The sequence below is a fragment of the Canis lupus genome, chromosome 17 (genome assembly GCF_011100685.1).
Source record: "Canis lupus familiaris isolate Mischka breed German Shepherd chromosome 17, alternate assembly UU_Cfam_GSD_1.0, whole genome shotgun sequence".
NCBI lineage: Eukaryota > Metazoa > Chordata > Mammalia > Carnivora > Canidae > Canis > Canis lupus.
Window position 1 is genome coordinate 21,472,588 of NC_049238.1, and position 18,804 is coordinate 21,491,391.

At 42.0% G+C, this 18,804-nt stretch overlaps 1 protein-coding gene across 1 annotated transcript in view; it reads right to left on the reverse strand.

Annotated features, from left to right (window-relative positions):
* IFT172 (intraflagellar transport 172) overlaps positions 1–18,804 on the reverse strand; it is a 37,500-nt gene that overhangs the window by 17,423 nt on the left and 1,273 nt on the right. Inside the window, exons 2-18 of the mRNA XM_038561085.1 lie at positions 16,400–16,543; positions 16,069–16,181; positions 15,591–15,630; positions 15,235–15,300; positions 14,943–15,022; positions 14,647–14,734; positions 13,535–13,749; positions 12,359–12,482; positions 11,865–11,960; positions 10,101–10,262; positions 9,735–9,788; positions 9,386–9,489; positions 9,124–9,209; positions 5,519–5,631; positions 4,531–4,698; positions 713–849; positions 439–546 (exon numbers count right to left, since the gene is read on the reverse strand). Of these exons, the coding sequence (XP_038417013.1) occupies positions 439–546; positions 713–849; positions 4,531–4,698; positions 5,519–5,631; positions 9,124–9,209; positions 9,386–9,489; positions 9,735–9,788; positions 10,101–10,262; positions 11,865–11,960; positions 12,359–12,482; positions 13,535–13,749; positions 14,647–14,734; positions 14,943–15,022; positions 15,235–15,300; positions 15,591–15,630; positions 16,069–16,181; positions 16,400–16,543 (1,898 nt within the window). The remainder of the gene's footprint in view (positions 1–438; positions 547–712; positions 850–4,530; positions 4,699–5,518; positions 5,632–9,123; positions 9,210–9,385; positions 9,490–9,734; positions 9,789–10,100; positions 10,263–11,864; positions 11,961–12,358; positions 12,483–13,534; positions 13,750–14,646; positions 14,735–14,942; positions 15,023–15,234; positions 15,301–15,590; positions 15,631–16,068; positions 16,182–16,399; positions 16,544–18,804) is intronic.

The window sequence follows — 18,804 nt, forward strand, 5'->3', positions numbered from 1 at the left end:
AGGTAAATTGTATTAATACCCTCATTTTACAGAGAGAAAATTGAGAAACCAAGGCTTGGAAAGGTTGGTTCACTTAGCCTAAGGTTATATAAGCTGATAGAGCCAAGATAACTCAGAGTCTAGAGTCCCAAGTTTGTCCTACTAACTACACTCCTATACCACATTCGGAAATACACATCAACTGTGGAGTGGAGGGTATGGATGTTAAAACTCTGAAAGGGCACCTACTTATAAGAAAGGGAAGCAAAAACAAGAAAAGACATGCTCCTATAACCTAGGATGTAAGAATGTTTGGAATAACTACATGAAAGGGTTCTAAGATTGTTGTTGGCATGGAAAGGAAGCTGTGCCTAGGCACTGGGAGGAGTGGCCTACTGGCACAATACCTCCTGGCTATCCTTCCTAGCTGCCCAGAACCTCAGTTCTGGTCTACCGCACCTCTCGGCAATGTGGAGCTGCCTTGCCTCTAGCGCCAGTTTGCTCAAAGTTTTCCACATTGCCTCTGTTTCAGGGGTCATTTCCAGAGTCTCCAAGAAGGCTGTTGCCCTGAAGAGAGAAGAAAAGAAAGCAATAGTCCAGCGTCAGCAAGACAAGGAGGAAAACTGGTGATGGGGCAAGGGGCAACATGGCCAGTTTTCTGGCCCATCCCAGGTCCTCCCTCCTCAGAACCAGACTCTCCCACACCCCGTGGGTTATTAGCCCAGCCTCTCACCGGGTGTAGTTGCCATCATCGATGGCTGTTCCAAATTCGATAAGGCCTTCATCCAGCGTGTAGGCAACTGTAGTCACACCTTCGGTCACCATCACCTCGGTCTTCCCCCCACCCCGTTCCAGACCTATGACATCGCCCTGTAAAATTTCAATTCCCCCACCCCAAATTCCAGGTTAGTGTTTCCACAGATGCCATCACAGAATGGACCCACCCTTATCTAAACCCTAGTGCTCACAGACTGCGGGGAATTACAGTGGCCTTTGCCTAACATTTAGTTTCTCTCAAGCAGGTAAGAATTCCTTGTCTATGCTAATACCTTCAGGTTAAACTACACTCAGCTGTGCCCACACTAATGCCTGGAGGTAAACTGACAAAGTGTGCATCCACTTCTGCTTCCAGCTTGAGTCCTCGGTTGAAATACAACTTCAACCTGGGACATACTATTTAATGCATTTATTGCTGAATTCATCTGAAGAAATCACTAGGCATGTGGATAAAGGGGAACCCTCTTACACTGCTGGTGGGAATGCAAGCTGGTGCAGCCACTCTGGAAAACAGTATGGATGTTCCTCAAAAAGTTAAAAATAGAGCTACCCTGTGACCCAGTGATTGCACCACTAGGTATTTACCCAAAGATACAAATATAGTGATCCAAAGGGGCACCTGCACCCCAATGTTTAGAGCAAAAATGTCCACAATAGCTGAACTATGGAAAGAGTCCAGATGTCCATCAACAGGTGAATGGATAAAGATGTGGTATATATATACACACACAATGGACTAGCACTACTCAGCCATCAAAAAAAAAAAAAAAGAAATCTAGTCATTTGCAATGACGTGGATGGATCTAGAGGATATTATGCTGAGTGAAATAAGTCAATCACAGAAAGATAATTATCATATGATAATTATGTGGAGTTTAAGAAACAAAACAGATGATCAGAGGGGAAGAAAGGAAAAAATAAAACAAGATGAAATCATTGAGGGAGATAAACCATGAGACTCTTAATCATAGGAAACAAACTGAGGGTGGTTGGAGGGGAGGGGGTTGGGGGGGACAGGGTAACTGAGTGATGGACATTAAGTGTGTGATGTAATGAGCACTGGGTGTTATATAAGACTGGCAAATCACTGACCTCTACCTCTGAAACCAATAATACATTATATGTTAATTAATTGAATTTAAATAAAATAAAAAAATCACTAGGCATGTTTCTTACCCTGTCTCCTACTGGAAGGAAGGGAGGGAAAGAGGGAGAGGAGGAGGGAGGGAGGGGAAGGAAAGGAAGTGAAGAAAAAGAAGAAAGGAGAGAGAAGGAAGGAAGGAAGGAAGGAAGGCAGGCAGGCAAGCAGGTAAGCAAGCAAGCTAGCTAAAACCTGAGCAGGGAAAAACAGAAGGAGAACAAGTGGAAAGGGTACAATTGCCCTGATGGCAAACACAGTAGCGGAAGAATAAACCAGGGATCCTCCAGCAGGATGAATCTGAGAATCCATCAGTCATGAAATCTGGGATCCTTTCTTCAGGAAAGGGAAGAAAAGTCATTAATATGCCTGATTCCTACAGAAGCAAACACTGATCATCTCTGGAGGAAAATATGTCCGTGTTAGGCCCTTGAGATTCTAACAGATTATATTCAATGTAACATGAGCTCCCAATAAAAAAAATAGTACCAAAATAAAATATAAGTGAACCACCATATAAGAGTAAACAATAACTACAGCACTTTTGGGCCTGCAAGGATTTCCAGTATTAAAAATGAGTATTAAAAATTCCAGTATTAAAAATTATGGAGTATAAATGTAAAATGTTTAAAAACCTAAAAGATGGAATGAAAAATTAAGCAAGAGACAAGAGACTATCAAAAGTGGCCAGGCTGTACTTGCTTCAGCAGCACATACTAGGAAAAATGACCAGGCAGACTGGACAAAGAACCAAATAAAACTATATGAAAAATTCAATATTTGAAGTAAAAAAAAACTCAGTAAATGGTTTCAATAGCAGATGAGATGATGGTGAAAGCAAATCCTTGACCTGCAAGAAATTACCCAGAATGTAGCATGGAGTGAAAAAGAGAAAGGAAGAATAAGAGAGGTTATAGAAGCACAAAGAACAAGAAATGGAACACATGCCTAATTAGAGTTCTGAGGGGGAGACTGGAGAATGCAAGAGAAGAAGCAACATTTGAAGAGCTCATGGCTGAGGAACAACTGGGTTCCTCGTAAATATGCTCTCTTACACGCATATACATGGAGCATGATGAGTAAAAGGACATTTACATGCAGATGTATTATAGTGAAGTTTCAGAGTGCTGAAAAAAAAGACTTTAAAAGCCGCAAGAAAGAAAGGACAGAAAGGGCTATTAATAAGCTTCTCAGAACAAAGGAAGTCAGTCAGTGGGACAGTATTTGTGAAAGGCTAAGAAAAACTGCCAATCTGGAATTGAGTAGGGAGTCCAAGTATCTTTCAAGAACAGGCCAAATAAAAACATTTTCAGATAATTCCATTTCAGGAATTTCAGAAACTGAGCATTTGTCTTTATTTTTTTTTAATTAATTAATTTATTTTTTATTAATGATAGTCACAGAGAGAGAGAGAGAGAGGCAGAGACATAGGCAGAGGGAGAAGCAGGTTCCATGCACCGGGAGCCCGATGTGGGATTCGATCCCGGGTCTCCAGGATCGCGCCCTGGGCCAAAGGCAGGCGCCAAACCGCTGAGCCACCCACGGATCCCCGCATTTGTCTTTAAAACACTTTCTCTCAAGGAGAAGAAAAATAACTCCAGAGGGAAGATCAATGTAAAAGAAAAAGTGAACAGAGAAACTGGTACTATGATGGTAAAAGTAAACAAGTTCTGGCTGCGTAAGAGAATAATATCTAACTTTGTGGATAACAAAATACTGAACAGGGACCTCTGGATGGCTCAGGCGTTGAGTGTCTGCCTTTAGTCTGGGGATCGAGTCCCACATCGGGCTCCCTGCCAGCAGCCTTCTCCCTCTACCTATGTCTCTGCCTCTCTCTCTCTTTCTCATGAATAAATGAAATCTTTAAACAAAATGGCAAAGGGGAGGTGATCAAAGTTAAGGTCCTCGTATCATTTGCCGGGAAGTTAGATGCTAAATAACTTGAGACTATTAATTTAAGTATATGGTAAACTTCTGAGGGTAACCACTGTAGGAATAAAATGTAAAACTACCAAAGCAAAAAGATGAAAAATGGTGTTTAAAAAAGGACAAAACAACCCCCAAGCCCCAAACTTAGTCTAAAACGAGGCAAGAAAGGAGGAAAAAAAGAGATATAGAAAAAGGACAAAAAAAAAAAACTCTCAAGTGCTCTACATATACCCATATCAGTCATCCCAGCCTAGCACAAGGGCTTCTCTTGTTTTCACAGTTCTTCCCAGATTTTGGAAGACCACTGGAATGTAAGTGATGCTGGCGGGATAGACAGAGTGTCTGACCTTCAGGCTGATTAAGAACGAACTCTGAATGGCGTACAACAGAGAAGCAGCACACAGGAACAGACACAGAACTGCCCTTCCCATGGAGGCTCTTCCAGCTTAAGAAAACTCATTATGAATCTGGTGAATTCCTAGGGCCACTGTAATAGGGATATTACAAGGACTTAATGTCAGGAATCTGAAGAAGGATGGTTCTGGAACCCAGGCCACTGTGGGGAAGGAGTATAAGCTTTACTTGCCAACTCTCTTACAGAGATTATGGGTGGTGGTCCAGAGAAAACCAAATAACCTTGGGAGCTTCCTCAGGGTCCTAATCAATCAGTTTGACACTATGTCTAAGGTGCTCTGGTGTCAACATACCCTAATAGAGGACATGGTGACCCTCTCAGGTGCCTCAATGTTGTACCACACACACAAGCTGTTTCGGTTCTGAGCTACCAGCACATCACTTCCTGGGACCCATTGCACGTAGGAGCAGAAGTTGAGGATCATTGTCTTAGTGCAGCTTTCAATATCGTATAGATGTAACTAAAGAAGGAAGAGGTAATACAATTAGAAGGGGATATAGAATGTTTTCTGATCTTGACCATTTCTTTAATGGTGAAATGTGGTGAACTGACCCACCAGTCAAGTAGATGCTGAATTTCAAAGTTTAATAACCTGCAACACTTGAAGTTTATGTTGACTTGGTATATGCTGACACTGGCCAATAAGAGATAACCGAGTAAGCAAAGATCTACACCCAGAAATTTAAGTTAGGGGAAGGACAGACTTTCATTCTTAGAGTAACTCTGGGCCAGGGTTGCCAGATTGGATTACAAAAGTAAGGTCACCAGGCAAATTAAATGGTCTGGAAACTTGTGATGTGGCTTTCACAGCACAATGAAAATGAAATGAATAATCACCAGACAGACTCTCTGCCCTTGAGGCTGAGCTCTTTGGTGTACTTCATTGAGATCAGAGTCAATAAAGGGCTCATGAGGGACTTTCCTCAAGCCAGCTTTAATTCTGTCAGATAAGTGTAGCTGAAGGACACTGGAACGAGTGTGGGTAAAGGTCAGCTAGGCATGTGGAGGTGATGCAGTTTCACGAGGGCAAAGATTTGTGAAGTAAGAGAGAAACCAGCTCCCAAATTCCCCTCTGGACTTTGGTGCCATCTCCTTAAGGGTAATATAGGTTGGGCTATGATGTCAGCCCAATGTTGATTCTTCTGTGCCTTTTGCTATGTTAATGGCACAGCACCAAAAAATTATGTCCATCCTGCCCCCTACAATCCCTGATAGCAGGTACTACCACATCCTCTATGGACTGACTACTCAATGGCTAAGGCCTTAGTAACCCTCCTTACACGAAGTTTCCGGTCCCTGAAGAGAAGCTTGTGCCCAGTTTCATTAAGTTCCAGCCAATCCACACGGCTGTCGTGGCTGATGGTGCCAATGTTGTAGCCACCAATCAGATCCACTACGAAGTAAAGGAGACAGGCGTTAAGAAGACAGATTCCACAAAATCATATATAGGACACGAGGCAGCCTGCAAAAGTCTTGCCTTCAATTGTATGCTGGGCTTTAAGAATGATGCATCAGTCTACGGTTATGAGGAATGCAAACAGTCAATAAAACATAATTTTGCTAAGGTGCTTACAATACTAGATTTCTACTAAAATTTAACTCTGTAGTTAACTCCAAAGGTCTAGATGTGTCAAGAAATGTGATTCCTCTCTGGGATTCTTGGGGTTGTCTCATAGCCCATCAGAACAGATCAGAGCAACTGGCTTCTGTTACTCACAAAATCCTCTGGAAGGCAGCATTGAGCACATTAAGAAAGAGCCCTATTCCTATTCCAGCACGCCAATGAGAGAAAGCTGATGGATGAGATGACCTTCATGAACATTTTTGCTACAAGGAGTTGCCTGCACTTTGAGTGCCTATGATGTAAGAGTACTGAGAGGTCAACAGTGGTGAAGGCCCACAGACAAAACAGGAGGAACCTCTGACTCAAGTTAGGTTGATCATGCTGAGGATGAGTATTTTAGTTTGGTGTGAATTTTGTAGACAATATAGGAAATGATCACACTTAGACCACTCAGCATTGGCTAGGATGCTTTCAGGGGGTCTCCTGAACACAGCCCATTAACTACTCTTATTTGTATACATTACCAGCGTGCAATGTCCTGCCTTTGTTATACATGCTGAAGCTAAAGGCCAAATGCCAGCTAATGTCTACAACTGGGAAGACCAACTTAAAAATGAAATTTCCTTTAATTAAAATGCAACATGATAAAGCCGTATGTTTTAAAGTCCCAATTTCTAAGTAGAAGCATAAAATACTAGAGCTATGGGGACCCTATTTCTGTGAACACCCTGAAATCACACACAAAATCGTATGTTTATGTATGTTCTTCTGGGAAAGGTCTATGATTTTAATTAGATATTCAAAGAGGCTGGTAACAAAAAAGGTTAAGAGAAGAACTCTGTCATTTTATACACTACTGAAGATGAGCCCTGTGGAGTGGGGTGACTTGTCCAAAGTCTCACAGAACATTATTGCCACTGGAACATAGGGCCACCAGACTATATTATTTCTATTATAGATACTTACATTTCTGAGCTCAATCATCTGATGTGATATATAAAATTCATGAAATATAAAAGTATCTTAAGAACAGACTCATATATTTGGAAACTTGATTTATAAGAGTTGACATTACAAATTTGTGAGTACAGAATGGACTTCCAATAAATGGTTAAACATGGAAAAAGTAAAACATGATCTATACCCACATTATGCACAAAAATTAATTCCAGGTGAAAGTAAATTTTAAAAAATTAAAGGAGGGAGTAGAAAACTTTTTCTTTTTTATTTTTTTTAAAGATTTTATTTATTTATTCATAGAGACACAGATAGAGAATGAGAGGCAGAGACACAGGCAGAGGGAGAAGCAGGCTCCATGCAGAGAGCCCGACGTGGGACTGGATCCAGGGTCTCCAGGATCATGCCCTGGGCTGCAGGCGGTGCTAAACCGCTGCGCCACCGGGGCTGCCCAACTTTTTCTCTTTTAAAGTTTTGTTTAAGTAATCTCTACACTCAACATGGGGCTTGAACTCATGACCCCGAGATCAAAAGTCACATGCTCCTTTGAGCCAGCCAGGTGCCTCAAGGAAACTTCTTAAACAAGACCTCAAAAATCACAAACTATTTCTTAAAAAGTGATTAAATGGGCAGCCTGGGTGGCTCAGGGGTTTAGCGCCACCTTCAGTCCAGGGCGTGGTCCTGGAGACCCGGGATAGAGTCCCATGTCAGGCTCCCTGCATGGAGCCTGCTTCTCCCTCTGCCTGTGTCTCTGCCTCTCTTTCTTTGTGTGTCTCTATGAATAAATAAATAAAATCTTTTTTTAAAAAAGTGATTAAATGAACCACATTAAAATTAAAAATGTCTGAACACTAAAAGAGGCTAAGACAAAATATCCACAATATAAATGACCATCAAAGGCTAGATACGCACATACACAGAAATCCTTCAAGTCAATAAGGAAGAGATAACCTGATCTTAAAAATAGGCAAGGGAGGGGATCCCTGGGTGGCTCAGCGGTTTGGCGCCTGCCTTTGGCTCAGGGCACGATCCTGCAGTCCCGGGATCGAGTACCGCATCAGGCTCCTTGCACGGAGCCTGCTTCTCCCTCTGCCTGTGTCTCTGCCTCTCTCTTTCTCTATGTCTATCATGAATAAATAAAACCTTCAAATAAATAAAGTATTAAAAAAATAGGAAAGGGATAAGAACTGGCAATACGCAGAAGAAGAAATCCAAATGGCCAATGAACAAATGAACAACAGAAATTAATACAATGAGATATTATTTCATGTATGTCAGATTGAGCCAAATTATGAAATCAGGCAATTCTGAGTATTGAAGAGAATGCAGAACACTGGGACCTCTAACTGTTGGTGGGAATGTAAATTGGTACAATCTCTTTGGAGAGCAATTTGGAAATATTTAGTGAAATTGCAGATGTACCTCTTCTATGATTCAGCAGTTCCACCTAGGTGTAAATCTTAGAGAACCAAAATAGTAGAAACAGTGAAAAACCAACTTACATGTCCCTCAATAAGAGAAGAGCTAAAAGATCCAAAGTAAATATAATGAAAGGTCAGGACATGATAGAACTGGGTGTGGGTACGCAAGTAATAATAATATTATTAATAGCTAACATTTGTTGCTTATTATGTGCCAGACATTAATCTGAGTGCTTTTCATATAAGATAGGTACTATTTTTTTAAAGGTAGTTACTATTTTTATCCCCATTTTGTGGTTGAAGAAATTGAGATATAGAAAGGGTAAGGAACTTACCTAAGATCACACAGAAGTGGAGAGGTTTGACTCCAGACCCTTGTTCTTACCAACTATGCTATATGGATATGTTATTCCCTATATTTCTTAGGAAATACTATGCTATTCTATATGCATTTTTCTGTGCTTAAAACATTTCATGATACAGAGTTAACTATTAATATACAAAAGATTTATTTATGTGAACATTTGTGAAATTCAAATAAAGTTTGTCATCACTGGCTACTAATGACAAAGTCTACAGAAAATAAGTCCCCTTCAAGTTGTAATTGTCTATTATCCTAGGAAATCTAAACAGGAAAATTCATAAATTCACGAATGTTTCCTCTCTAAATTTATAATTTCCAACCCTAAGATACATGCCTAAAGAACAGGAATAATTGTATGGACAGGCCAATATATGTAACAGTGTATCTGTATCTATATATCTAGATACAAACTCACAGACATGGATTTGTACATTTCACATATCCTCTGTAAGAGCGGGGTCACATATTTACCTGGTGCCTCTCAGAAACCTGGATTCTCCACTGTACACAATCTTGTGATATGGAAGTGTATTGTAAATATCTATTTTGTTATCAGAATTATGAGAGAGTCTTACTCACCTATAGCAATAGTTTTAATATCAACAAGATAAGCCAATTTCTTATTGTCTTCCATTCCTCGCTGACGCCTCTCATTAATGCGGACGCTGAAACATGAAGGGTGAGGTAAGGTGGAATGAGCTTGGGCCATCAAGATGTTTATCAAGGGCCCCGAAGTAACACATGGGATGCAGTTTTTAGATTCATCTTCAGGACCACGAGTTAAAAGTTAAAAAAGGAATTCTTTTAGGTTTCAAAAATTTAGAGAACCTTTTGGGGTTACCTGATGAGGTGGGGGTTCATGAACTCAGTACGTACAGAACCCAGGGTATCATTACTCCCATACTCCACTAGAGTTAGCTCTCCAGCATTGAAGATCATACATACCTGGGGATGAATGGAAGAGTCATGTGGTGGGAAGTTTACATGAAGAGAGAGACCAAAGTAGTAGAGGGAGGTATCCTGCTAGTTCAAAGTGACTCCCACTTTTCTCTTTATTCTGTTCCTCTGCCTACTTCACTCTCCCTTCTTTATCTGCTCTCTTCTCAACCCCTGGCCATTTGCTATCCTTCTGACATAGGAGCTAGAAGGAGGTTTATTGAGATGGTGATGGTTAATCAAGCTCTACTCACATTTTCATTTTCAAAGAAATACTTCTCATTGCCCCCAGATCCCTGCCAAGCAACCTGTAAGGGAGGGAGAAGACATAAGGAACAATGTGGATAACTATCCAAGACAATGCTGAAAGAATGACAGGGGAGGAGGCAGAGAGACTGAGTTCAGGACAGTCTTGATATTGCACAAAAGAGATGCTGGGTCAGATTTTACCCTACGTTTCTCGGTCTCTGAGAGATGAGGTAAAAATAGCCCAATGGTGGGGATTCACATTCCAGAATTCCCCAACCCCAGCATGTTATATCTTTCTCCCTCAGGACCCTGGCTCCCTTGAAGTAGCAACTCAAGATACTGATTCCCACCCCTCCATTCATGGTTCCTACCTCACTGAGGCGATTAGTGTTCAGGTCCCCCAGCAGCAGTGTGTCTGATGTGTGGGCCACCAGATAACGTTCCTTTCCCAGGATTTTCACCTCTTCCACTTCATAACCATAGTGTGACTTGAGTACCACTCGGGTCCCCGATGACAGGTTCTTCACAATCACCTTGGAAGGTACAAGTCTGATCTCCCAATCCCAAAGAGGGGTGAACATGCTGTGCCCCTTCTCCACTCCAGTATCAAACTAATAAAGCTAATATCTTTAATATTACCTAGCCTAGGTTATTGTTGGTAAAAATAACACCTCACATTCACATGGTGCTTTACTATTTATGCTTTCAAAGATTCTCTCGATACTTATAACACATAATATATAATACATATGGGGCAAAACCAATCATTCTCTCTACATCTCTATACCTCTTGTGAAAGTGTTTGTGATTACTTTAATCACATGTACAATACTGTCGTTTCATAAACCTGTTTCCTTTGCTAGAATGATCTTGATTAAGGAACACTATACTACAGATAATTATCTTTGTATTCTCAATACCTAACAGTGCTCACACATAGAGAATGGATAGAAAATGAAAGAATGGGGGCATCTGGTTGGCTCAGTCCAGGAGCATGTAACTCTTGATTTCAGGGTTGTGGGTTCAAGCCCCATGTTGGGTGTAGAAATTACTTAAAGGTAAAATCTTAAAGAAAAACAAGAGGGAGCGCCTGAGTGGCTCAGTTGGTTAAGCATCTGCATTTGGTTCAGGTCATGGTCTTAGGGTCTTGGGATCGAGCCCTGCATTGAGCCCCACATCAGGCTCCCTGCTCACTGGGGAGCCTGCTGCTCCCTCTCCCCCTACCCACATTCATGCTCTCTCTATAATTAAAGTACATAAAATCTTAAAAAAAGAAAAAAAGAAGAGACCAACAAATAATAAATGGAATGAAAAAAGGATAGAGGTAGAGAAAAGAGAAAAGTGGTCTCAGAAACTAAGAATTACCTTACAACGTCATACACAGTGAGTTCAGAGGCCCTAAAGCAATGCTATTTACGTGCATAATTCTAAGCTCCTCAATTGACTGCATATAGGTAGTAAAAATTTTTTTTCTTTCTTTTTTTTTTTTGTTTAGAGGGACAGTTAATAGGTTGAGGGAGAGGGAGACAGAAAATCTAAGCAGGCTCCATACCCAGCCCAGAGCCTGATGCGGGGCTTGAGCTCACAAACCTGAGATCATGACTTGAGCCAAAACCAAGAGTCTGACACTTAACTCACTGAGTCACCCAGACACTCCAGGTAGTAAAATTTTATTTTATTTTATTTTTTAAAATTTATTTATTTATGATAGTCAGAGAGAGAGAGAGAGAGAGAGAGAGAGAGGCAGAGACACAGGCAGAGACACAAGCAGAGGGAGAAGCAGGCTCCATGCACTGGGAGCCCGATGTGGGACTCGATCCCGGGTCTCCAGGATCGTGCCCTGGGCCAAAGGCAGGCGCCAAACCGCTGCGCCACCCAGGGATCCCAGTAGTAAAATTTTAAACTAGGAAGATGTAAGTGGCAATCTCTGTACCCCTTAGGTCTGGTGTTTAAATCTTTTCTTATAATAAGCCGGAAGTACAATAACTTCGAAAGTTGCCCAACACATTCTGTTCTCTAGAACGGCTCTGCCAGGGGTTAAATTTGACACTGTCTGTGTCCAGAAGGCAAGAAAGCATCACAAGGATGAATGAACGCTGGTAAGATCTTGGCATAGCAGGCTATCAGCTGCTTACCTGGCTAGGTCCCACATACGTCAACTCAAACTTATTCTTATAAATGCTCCTCCGGAGGCAGCAGTCAAACTGTTCCACTCCACCACAGAGTGTGCCCTAGAAGGGAGGTTGAGAACATAAAAGGTAACAGGCATGGGGAGGATATCTAGAGACATTCTCAAAACCTAGGTTCTAGAATCTAGAGAAGAGTTGGCAGTAAAAGGGCTGGCAGTTTTTGGAAGTACCAGATGGGAAGAGGTGGCAACCATAGGACTCAAGGATAGTGATGGGATGAAAGGGAGAAATCAGCCCTGCCTACAGAATTCTTTGTCTCTTTTGGCTTCCAATAAAGTGTGAATTTCTCTTTCCTGCCTTTAATGTCATATTTTTAGGTTGGAGTCAAAAGGGAAGAGGAGATTCTCTAGTTTCAGGACAGAGTGCTTTAGGAGAAGGCAGGATTTTTCCTAGTTTGGAGAAAGTCACCCATGCAGAAAGGGACTACTAGTGAAACACACCGCACAGAGTCGTGAGCCATCCCGTTTCCAGGCCAAGGCAGTGACGGTGTATAAGTTGGCAATCTCCTTGGGCTTTGCCTCTTCCCAGACGCTTCTTCGAGGGCTCCAGTTGAGCACCCGAAGTCTGAAATTAAGTAGGTGGTTTTTAGAAGAAACGGAGGCTGAGCAAAAGAGTTGAAATAGGTGGGTAACTGAAGGAGATGAGTCTTGCTGTATTAGAGAAGGAAGTAAAAGAGAACACACAAGCTAAGTAATTTCACTGGAGAGGACAAAAAGGTTCAAAGGAAGGAAGCTGGGAAAATCCAAGTCAAAAGTAAAATGGAGTAAGAATGATGGGAGCAGAGAAAACAAAAAGGAGATCTTAGCTGGTGAGAAAAATAAGCTGTCAGCAATAGAAAAATAAGGAAAAAGAAAAGAGAAACAGTAAGAAACAGAAAAAGGAAGGAGGAAACACACATGAGATTGACAAAGGGTTGACAAAGCTGATGAGAGAAGACCCAGACCTAGCTGTTTATTTACTGTTCCATCCATCCCTCCATTCATTCGCCAAACATTTAAGTATAGGTTATATATTAGATGTTAATTTGGGCACTGGAGATTAAAAAAAAAAAAAGAATAGGTCCTCTTCTCAAGGGCATCTCAATTTTGCCAGATAGCTATAAACACAAAGTGTAATATAATGTGAGAAACATGGGACGCCTGAGTGGCTCAGTGGTTGAGCATCTGCCTTCAGCTCAGGGTGTGATTCTGGAGTCCCGGGATCAAGTACCACATCTGGCTCCCTGCATGAAGCCTGCTTCTCCCTCTGTGTCTCTGCCTCTCTATCTCGGTGTCTCTCATGAATAAATAAATAAAATCTTAAAAAAGTAATAATGTGACAAACACTAAGCCAGTGGTCTGAAAAGAGGCAATAGTCATACAAAGAGAATAGAGATGAATTCGACTGTGGAGTCCCAGAGAGAGGCACAGAGACAAAATCCTGGTGCATTCTGGAACTGCCAGAGTGCCAACGGATGGTGGGAGCAGGAAAAAGGAAGTGTGTGAATTAAAAGTTGAGGATCTCTTTCAATATCCACTTGATTCTCATCCAGTTTCCCACTCTGGTTGAGAATAACTGGCTAAAGCAGAGTGTACATAGGGAAAGCAGACAAAAGATGCACATGGAAAGGGACCCACCTGTCATAACTTCCCAACACAACAGACTGGCCTCCAGGACTTGCGGCGGCTGTGGTGAACTCCCGCTCATTAGGGTCACGGCTGTAATCGAAAGTTTGTAGTACATGGCCTTCCTTCCCATAGGCCACAATCCTCCGATCACAGCCTGCAGCCACGATGCTGTTGGTTGCCCAAGCCAAGGCATAGGGTGGGCATGGGTGGTTAACCAACTTCCCCTAAGACAGAAGGGGAGCATTTCAATCACTAATTCTGACAGCTCCAGTTGGGCATTTCTCCTTTCTAGCACCTAACACGCTCACTCTGATCATCCTACTCTGTGTAAATCTTTCAACATTTTCCCACACCAACACATCCTAATCTGGAGGACTTCACAAATTGTCTTTCTGTTTTATATTGTCACACACATATGTATGACATACATACATGCTTATTGACATTGTGCTCAAGAGGAAGCCTCAAAATACATGTTGGAGTCCTTTAAAAAAAAATCTATAAAGCCTCCAAGGAAGATATCCTAGACATTGACCAACGTTGGGTAGGCCCACAGGGAGCATATGACTCTTATTTTTAGGGGAAATAAATTTAATTATTACATGAGTAATTTTTTTTTTTTTGAGCTTTAGCTATTTAAGTAATCTCTACACCCAACATGGGGCTCGAACTCACAACCTTGAGATCAAGATTCACATGCTCCACCAACTGAGCCAGAAAGGCGCCCTATGCAAATAATTCTTAATATAAGGTATTCAAACAACAGAGAATTATAGAGAGTAAATTATGAACATTTCATTTATCCCCCATCTTTTCCCTCTCGAGAGTAAATGACTTTTTTCCCTTATGAATTTGTATACATAAATATACTTTTTACATAGATGAGAATAATTTTTACTTTCCCTTACTCTCAGAATCCCTTCCACTTGACTCCCTCTTTCCCACAAGTATTAAGCTCTAGCCTCCTGAACACAAATTCTCTCTGTGGCTGTATCCAAATGGCCCCCCTCCCACCTCTCTCCTCTAGCTACCTCCCCTAGCACATCAATCTTAATGTCTGCCCTCCTCTAGAAGGGGTCTTGGGCTTCCTTACCCCATGACACAGCATGCTTTAATCATACCTGTGACTCTCCAGAGCCTTCATCATCAAAGAAATATCTAACAATGGTGCCATCTGCATGACCAGAGAGAATTCCTTTCCCAGAGCAACTAAAAAGGGGAAGAGGAGTCAAGGAAAGAGATTATTCTGTCTCACCAAGGAATCCCCTTTCTCTGTCAAACATCAGCCTATCTGGCCTTCCTGCTACCAGTCCTACCAGTCCTCTTCACCTTCCATATTACAGTGTCCCAGTCCCAACATCCGCATCACCTCTTCCTACAATTCCAAGCTCTTAGGATACTGATCTTCCTTACTTACTTTGTTGTCAGTGATACCACGTAAGAATCTGTCCCATAGATGGTAGATGATTTATTAGTTTTAGTGTTTGCTAAACGAACCTGGAAACGGGAAAATGGATACAAGTCTGATTGGGCTACTTTCAATCCCACCAAGATCCTAAAGAAAGAAAAATAAATAACAAAAAAACTGGTCCTTCTGTATTCTCCCCCAATACACAACTTGACCCTAAGGGAGAAATTTAACCATATTTCTCTTTCCAGAACCATTATCTCCACCCACCACCTCTCCTGTGTTTCTCTTCCTCTGTTACCTTCCCTTCAGCCAGTCCAAAGACAATGATGTGCTCCGCTGGCCACTGCAGACAAGTGACAGCACTCTGTAAGAAGAAAATCATGAAAAGGATAATCCTGTCTATGTAGTTTATCACATTTCTAACAAACTGAACCCCCTGCCACATGCCACCACCCCAGTTGCCTATAGGGGAGAAGACACAACTGGGCTCAAGGAGGAAAGTAAATGAGGATGAGCAGCCAGGCAGCACCATCCTTGTAGTTGGAAAAGTCAGATTCATATGTTAAAAAAATGCAACTCCTGGTTAATTTGTAAGTAGATATATTGATACATGTTCGTTCATCCTAATCTCCCAGAAACAGGTCTGGACGTTACCGTCTGGATGAATTTGTTACAGATGACTTTCTTGTCACCCCTGCCAAATAAAAGGAGGGAAAGCATATTAAAAACACTTTCATAAATAAATTGCCACATATGATGCTGGGGGAAGGGAAGAGAGCACAGACACCTTCCCTGCTCCCCTAGTGTTTCCTACCATTCCACAGGAGCCCTGAAAGGAGGCATAAGATGTAGCCTGAGCAGCTTTGGAACAATAACAAAGATGCTCTACCACCGTGGTCTCTCCAGAACCTCACAGGCCCTCATATTGACCTTAGGCTGATTCCACCAGGGATGGGATCTCAGAACACATGGAGCAAGCAAAGGTAGGGAAGCAACGACAGGCTCTAGAGGGCCTTTGTCCATGTCCCAGCTTGGATTATCATCTTCTCCACTCCCCCTTCCCCAATGAGGCATTTCTTCCTGCCCTCTCCTTCTTTTCTAGGTCACCCCATCTCCCAGTCTCTATTCTCACCAATCTTCTCCAATCTTGTACACATAGATGATGTTGTCGGTCTGTCCTATGGCAATTTTAGTGGAATCAGGAGAAAAAGCCATGCCTTTCACCATATAGCTCTTCCTGCCATACTAAGGGTTAAAAAAAGAAAAAAAAAGTAATGAGTACATATGAAAGAGAAAAGAGAAGAAGAGGTATATGTGTGATTATAATGAGCTTGAGGGATTTGTCCTGAGAAAAGAAGAGGCAGGCCATTTCCAATGCCGAAGGCTGGGGAGTCAATTATGAAGTTTTCCAGATTTCTAAGGCCCCATCAACAGGTTAAGTACACACAGAGTACTCTCTTCACCTTCATGTCAGCTGGTTTGGTGGAAAATTTGTCTCTCCGCTCCCCATGCTCATCATATAGCAACACCACTCGGTCCACTGTGCAGACAGCAAATTTGGCATTGTTGTGGGACCAAGCCATGCAGGTCACCTTCGCAGCTCCATCCTGCAGAGACAGCGGGGGGAAAAAATAAACCTAGATGCTCTTCTAGAACAACAAAAGTTTTCTAGTTCCTTTAGTTCTAGTGTGATTTGGTCAATTTTCCTCATCATAGTCCTTAAAATAAACAGATGTTTGTGATGCATCCTGGTCTCCAAGAAGATAAAACCCTGGACCAGGAGAACAAGGGGCTTTAGCAAACTATTAGGCAAATGCACTAAGAGGTGGCATGCTAAATCAACTGTACCAATGTGCCCCTGCAATGGCCTCACTCTCTCATATCCTAGGACTGCTACTGAAATAAATTCAATTGGTCTGATAGGTCTTTTTAAAAAAATAAGTTTTGGTCTTTAGTCATTCATTCAATATTTTTTGAATACCTTATTGAGAAAGGCATGTGGCCAGGAACTGAGAGGGGGACAAAGAACAAAACATGGTCCTTGTCCCAGGCTAATAAGATGGAGCAAAACCAGGGGCACCTGGGCGGCTCAACAACAGTTGAACGTCTGCCTTTGGCTCAGCACATGAACCCTGGGGTCCTGGGATCAAGTCCCGCATTGGGCTCCCCCACAGGGAGCCTGCTTCTCCCCCTGCCTATGTCTCTGCCTCTCTCTGTGTGTCTCTCAAGAATAAATGGATGAAATCTTAAAAAAAAAAAAAAAAATATGGGTACAAAAACAGGAAAACTCCCGTAAGAGAGGCATATACAAAGCATGGTAATAGTTTGGAGAAGCCTAAGGTAATTTTATGTTTAAATGATCAACTTTGGGGGATCCCTGGGTGGCGCAGCGGTTTAGCGCCTGCCTTTGGCCCAGGGCGCGATCCTGGAGATTCGGGATCGAATCCCACATCGGGCTCCCGGTGCATGGAGCCTGCTTCTCCCTCTGCCTGTGTCTCTGCCTCTCTCTCTGTGTGCCTATCATAAGTAAATAAAAATTAAAAAAAAATAAAATAAATGATCAACTTTGGGACACCTGGGTGGCTCAGTGGTTAAGCATCTGCCTTCAGCTCAGGGCATGATCCCAGATTCCCGAGATCAAGTCCCACATTGGGCTCCTTGCATGGAGCCTGCTTCTCCTTCCTCTGCCAGTGTCTCTGCCTCTCTTTCTGTCTCTCTCATGAATAAATAAAATCTTGAAAAAAATAAATGATCAACTTTAAGCTTTGAAGAATGGATGCAGTTAAGTGAGAGGAATTATCTGAGGTAGAAGGAATGATATGAGCAAAGGCAAGTCTGGTCAAGAAATAATAATTAAAAAAAAAAATTAAAAAAAAAAAAAAAGAAATAATAATTTAATTTAGCTGCAACTACCTTGCAAATAGAACAGAGGAGGTAAGGCAGGAAAGACAGTGAGTCCAGCTCAAGAAAGATCTTTGAAATTTGGCCAAGGAGTTTGGGCTTATTTCGTGGGAAAGGGAGAGACAGTGAAAGTTCCAGAATAGGGAGTAAGACAATTAGAGTTGAGACTTAGGATGAATATGCCGCCCGGTTAGTTTTTTTGGATCCCCCCTCCCCCGCCCAAGGACTATGCACTGCACAGAAGCCCAATTTAGAAGTGACCATCTCCCAGTGAATTATTTTTGCCACATCTGTCTGCCACCAGCCCTGGTCCTCACTTAATGGTTCTGCACTAAGGATTTCCCTCCTTGAAATTAAACATTTAGCTTCTGCTCCAATTGCATGATTAATTACTTGGGCTCTAGAGCTCTGGTTTCAAACTTTGTTAATTTTCACTCCTAATCCACTTACCTGTGAAGTCAGAGATTTAAAAAAAAAATGCTTTCTTTATCAAAATTCTCAGAGTCAGAATATAGCCACACCACCACCTTCACCACCCTCCAACTCTTGATTAAATTAGGTTTGAAGGGCTCCTCAATAACCATTGTTCATCTTCCTTCATCATTTTGCCAACTCTGGGCATTCGCCCTTCCCTGCATCATGACATCCTATTTTCAAAGACTGAAGGAGGTTTTCATTTTCAATAATTCCATTAGGGTAAAGAAATCTTTAAATTACATTTTCAGGGGCAGTTTACTGAGCCAATGAGTACACTTCTCTTTTCTTCTCATTTCCCTCTGTTCTTTTTTTTTTTTTTTTAAGTTTCAGTTTATTTATGATAGTCACACACAGAGAGAGAGAGAGAGAGAGAGAGAGAGGCAGAGACATAGGCAGAGGGAGAAGCAGGCTCCATGCACCGGGAGCCCGACGTGGGATTCGATCCCGGGTCCCCAGGATCGCGCCCTGGGCCAACGGCAGGCGCCAAACC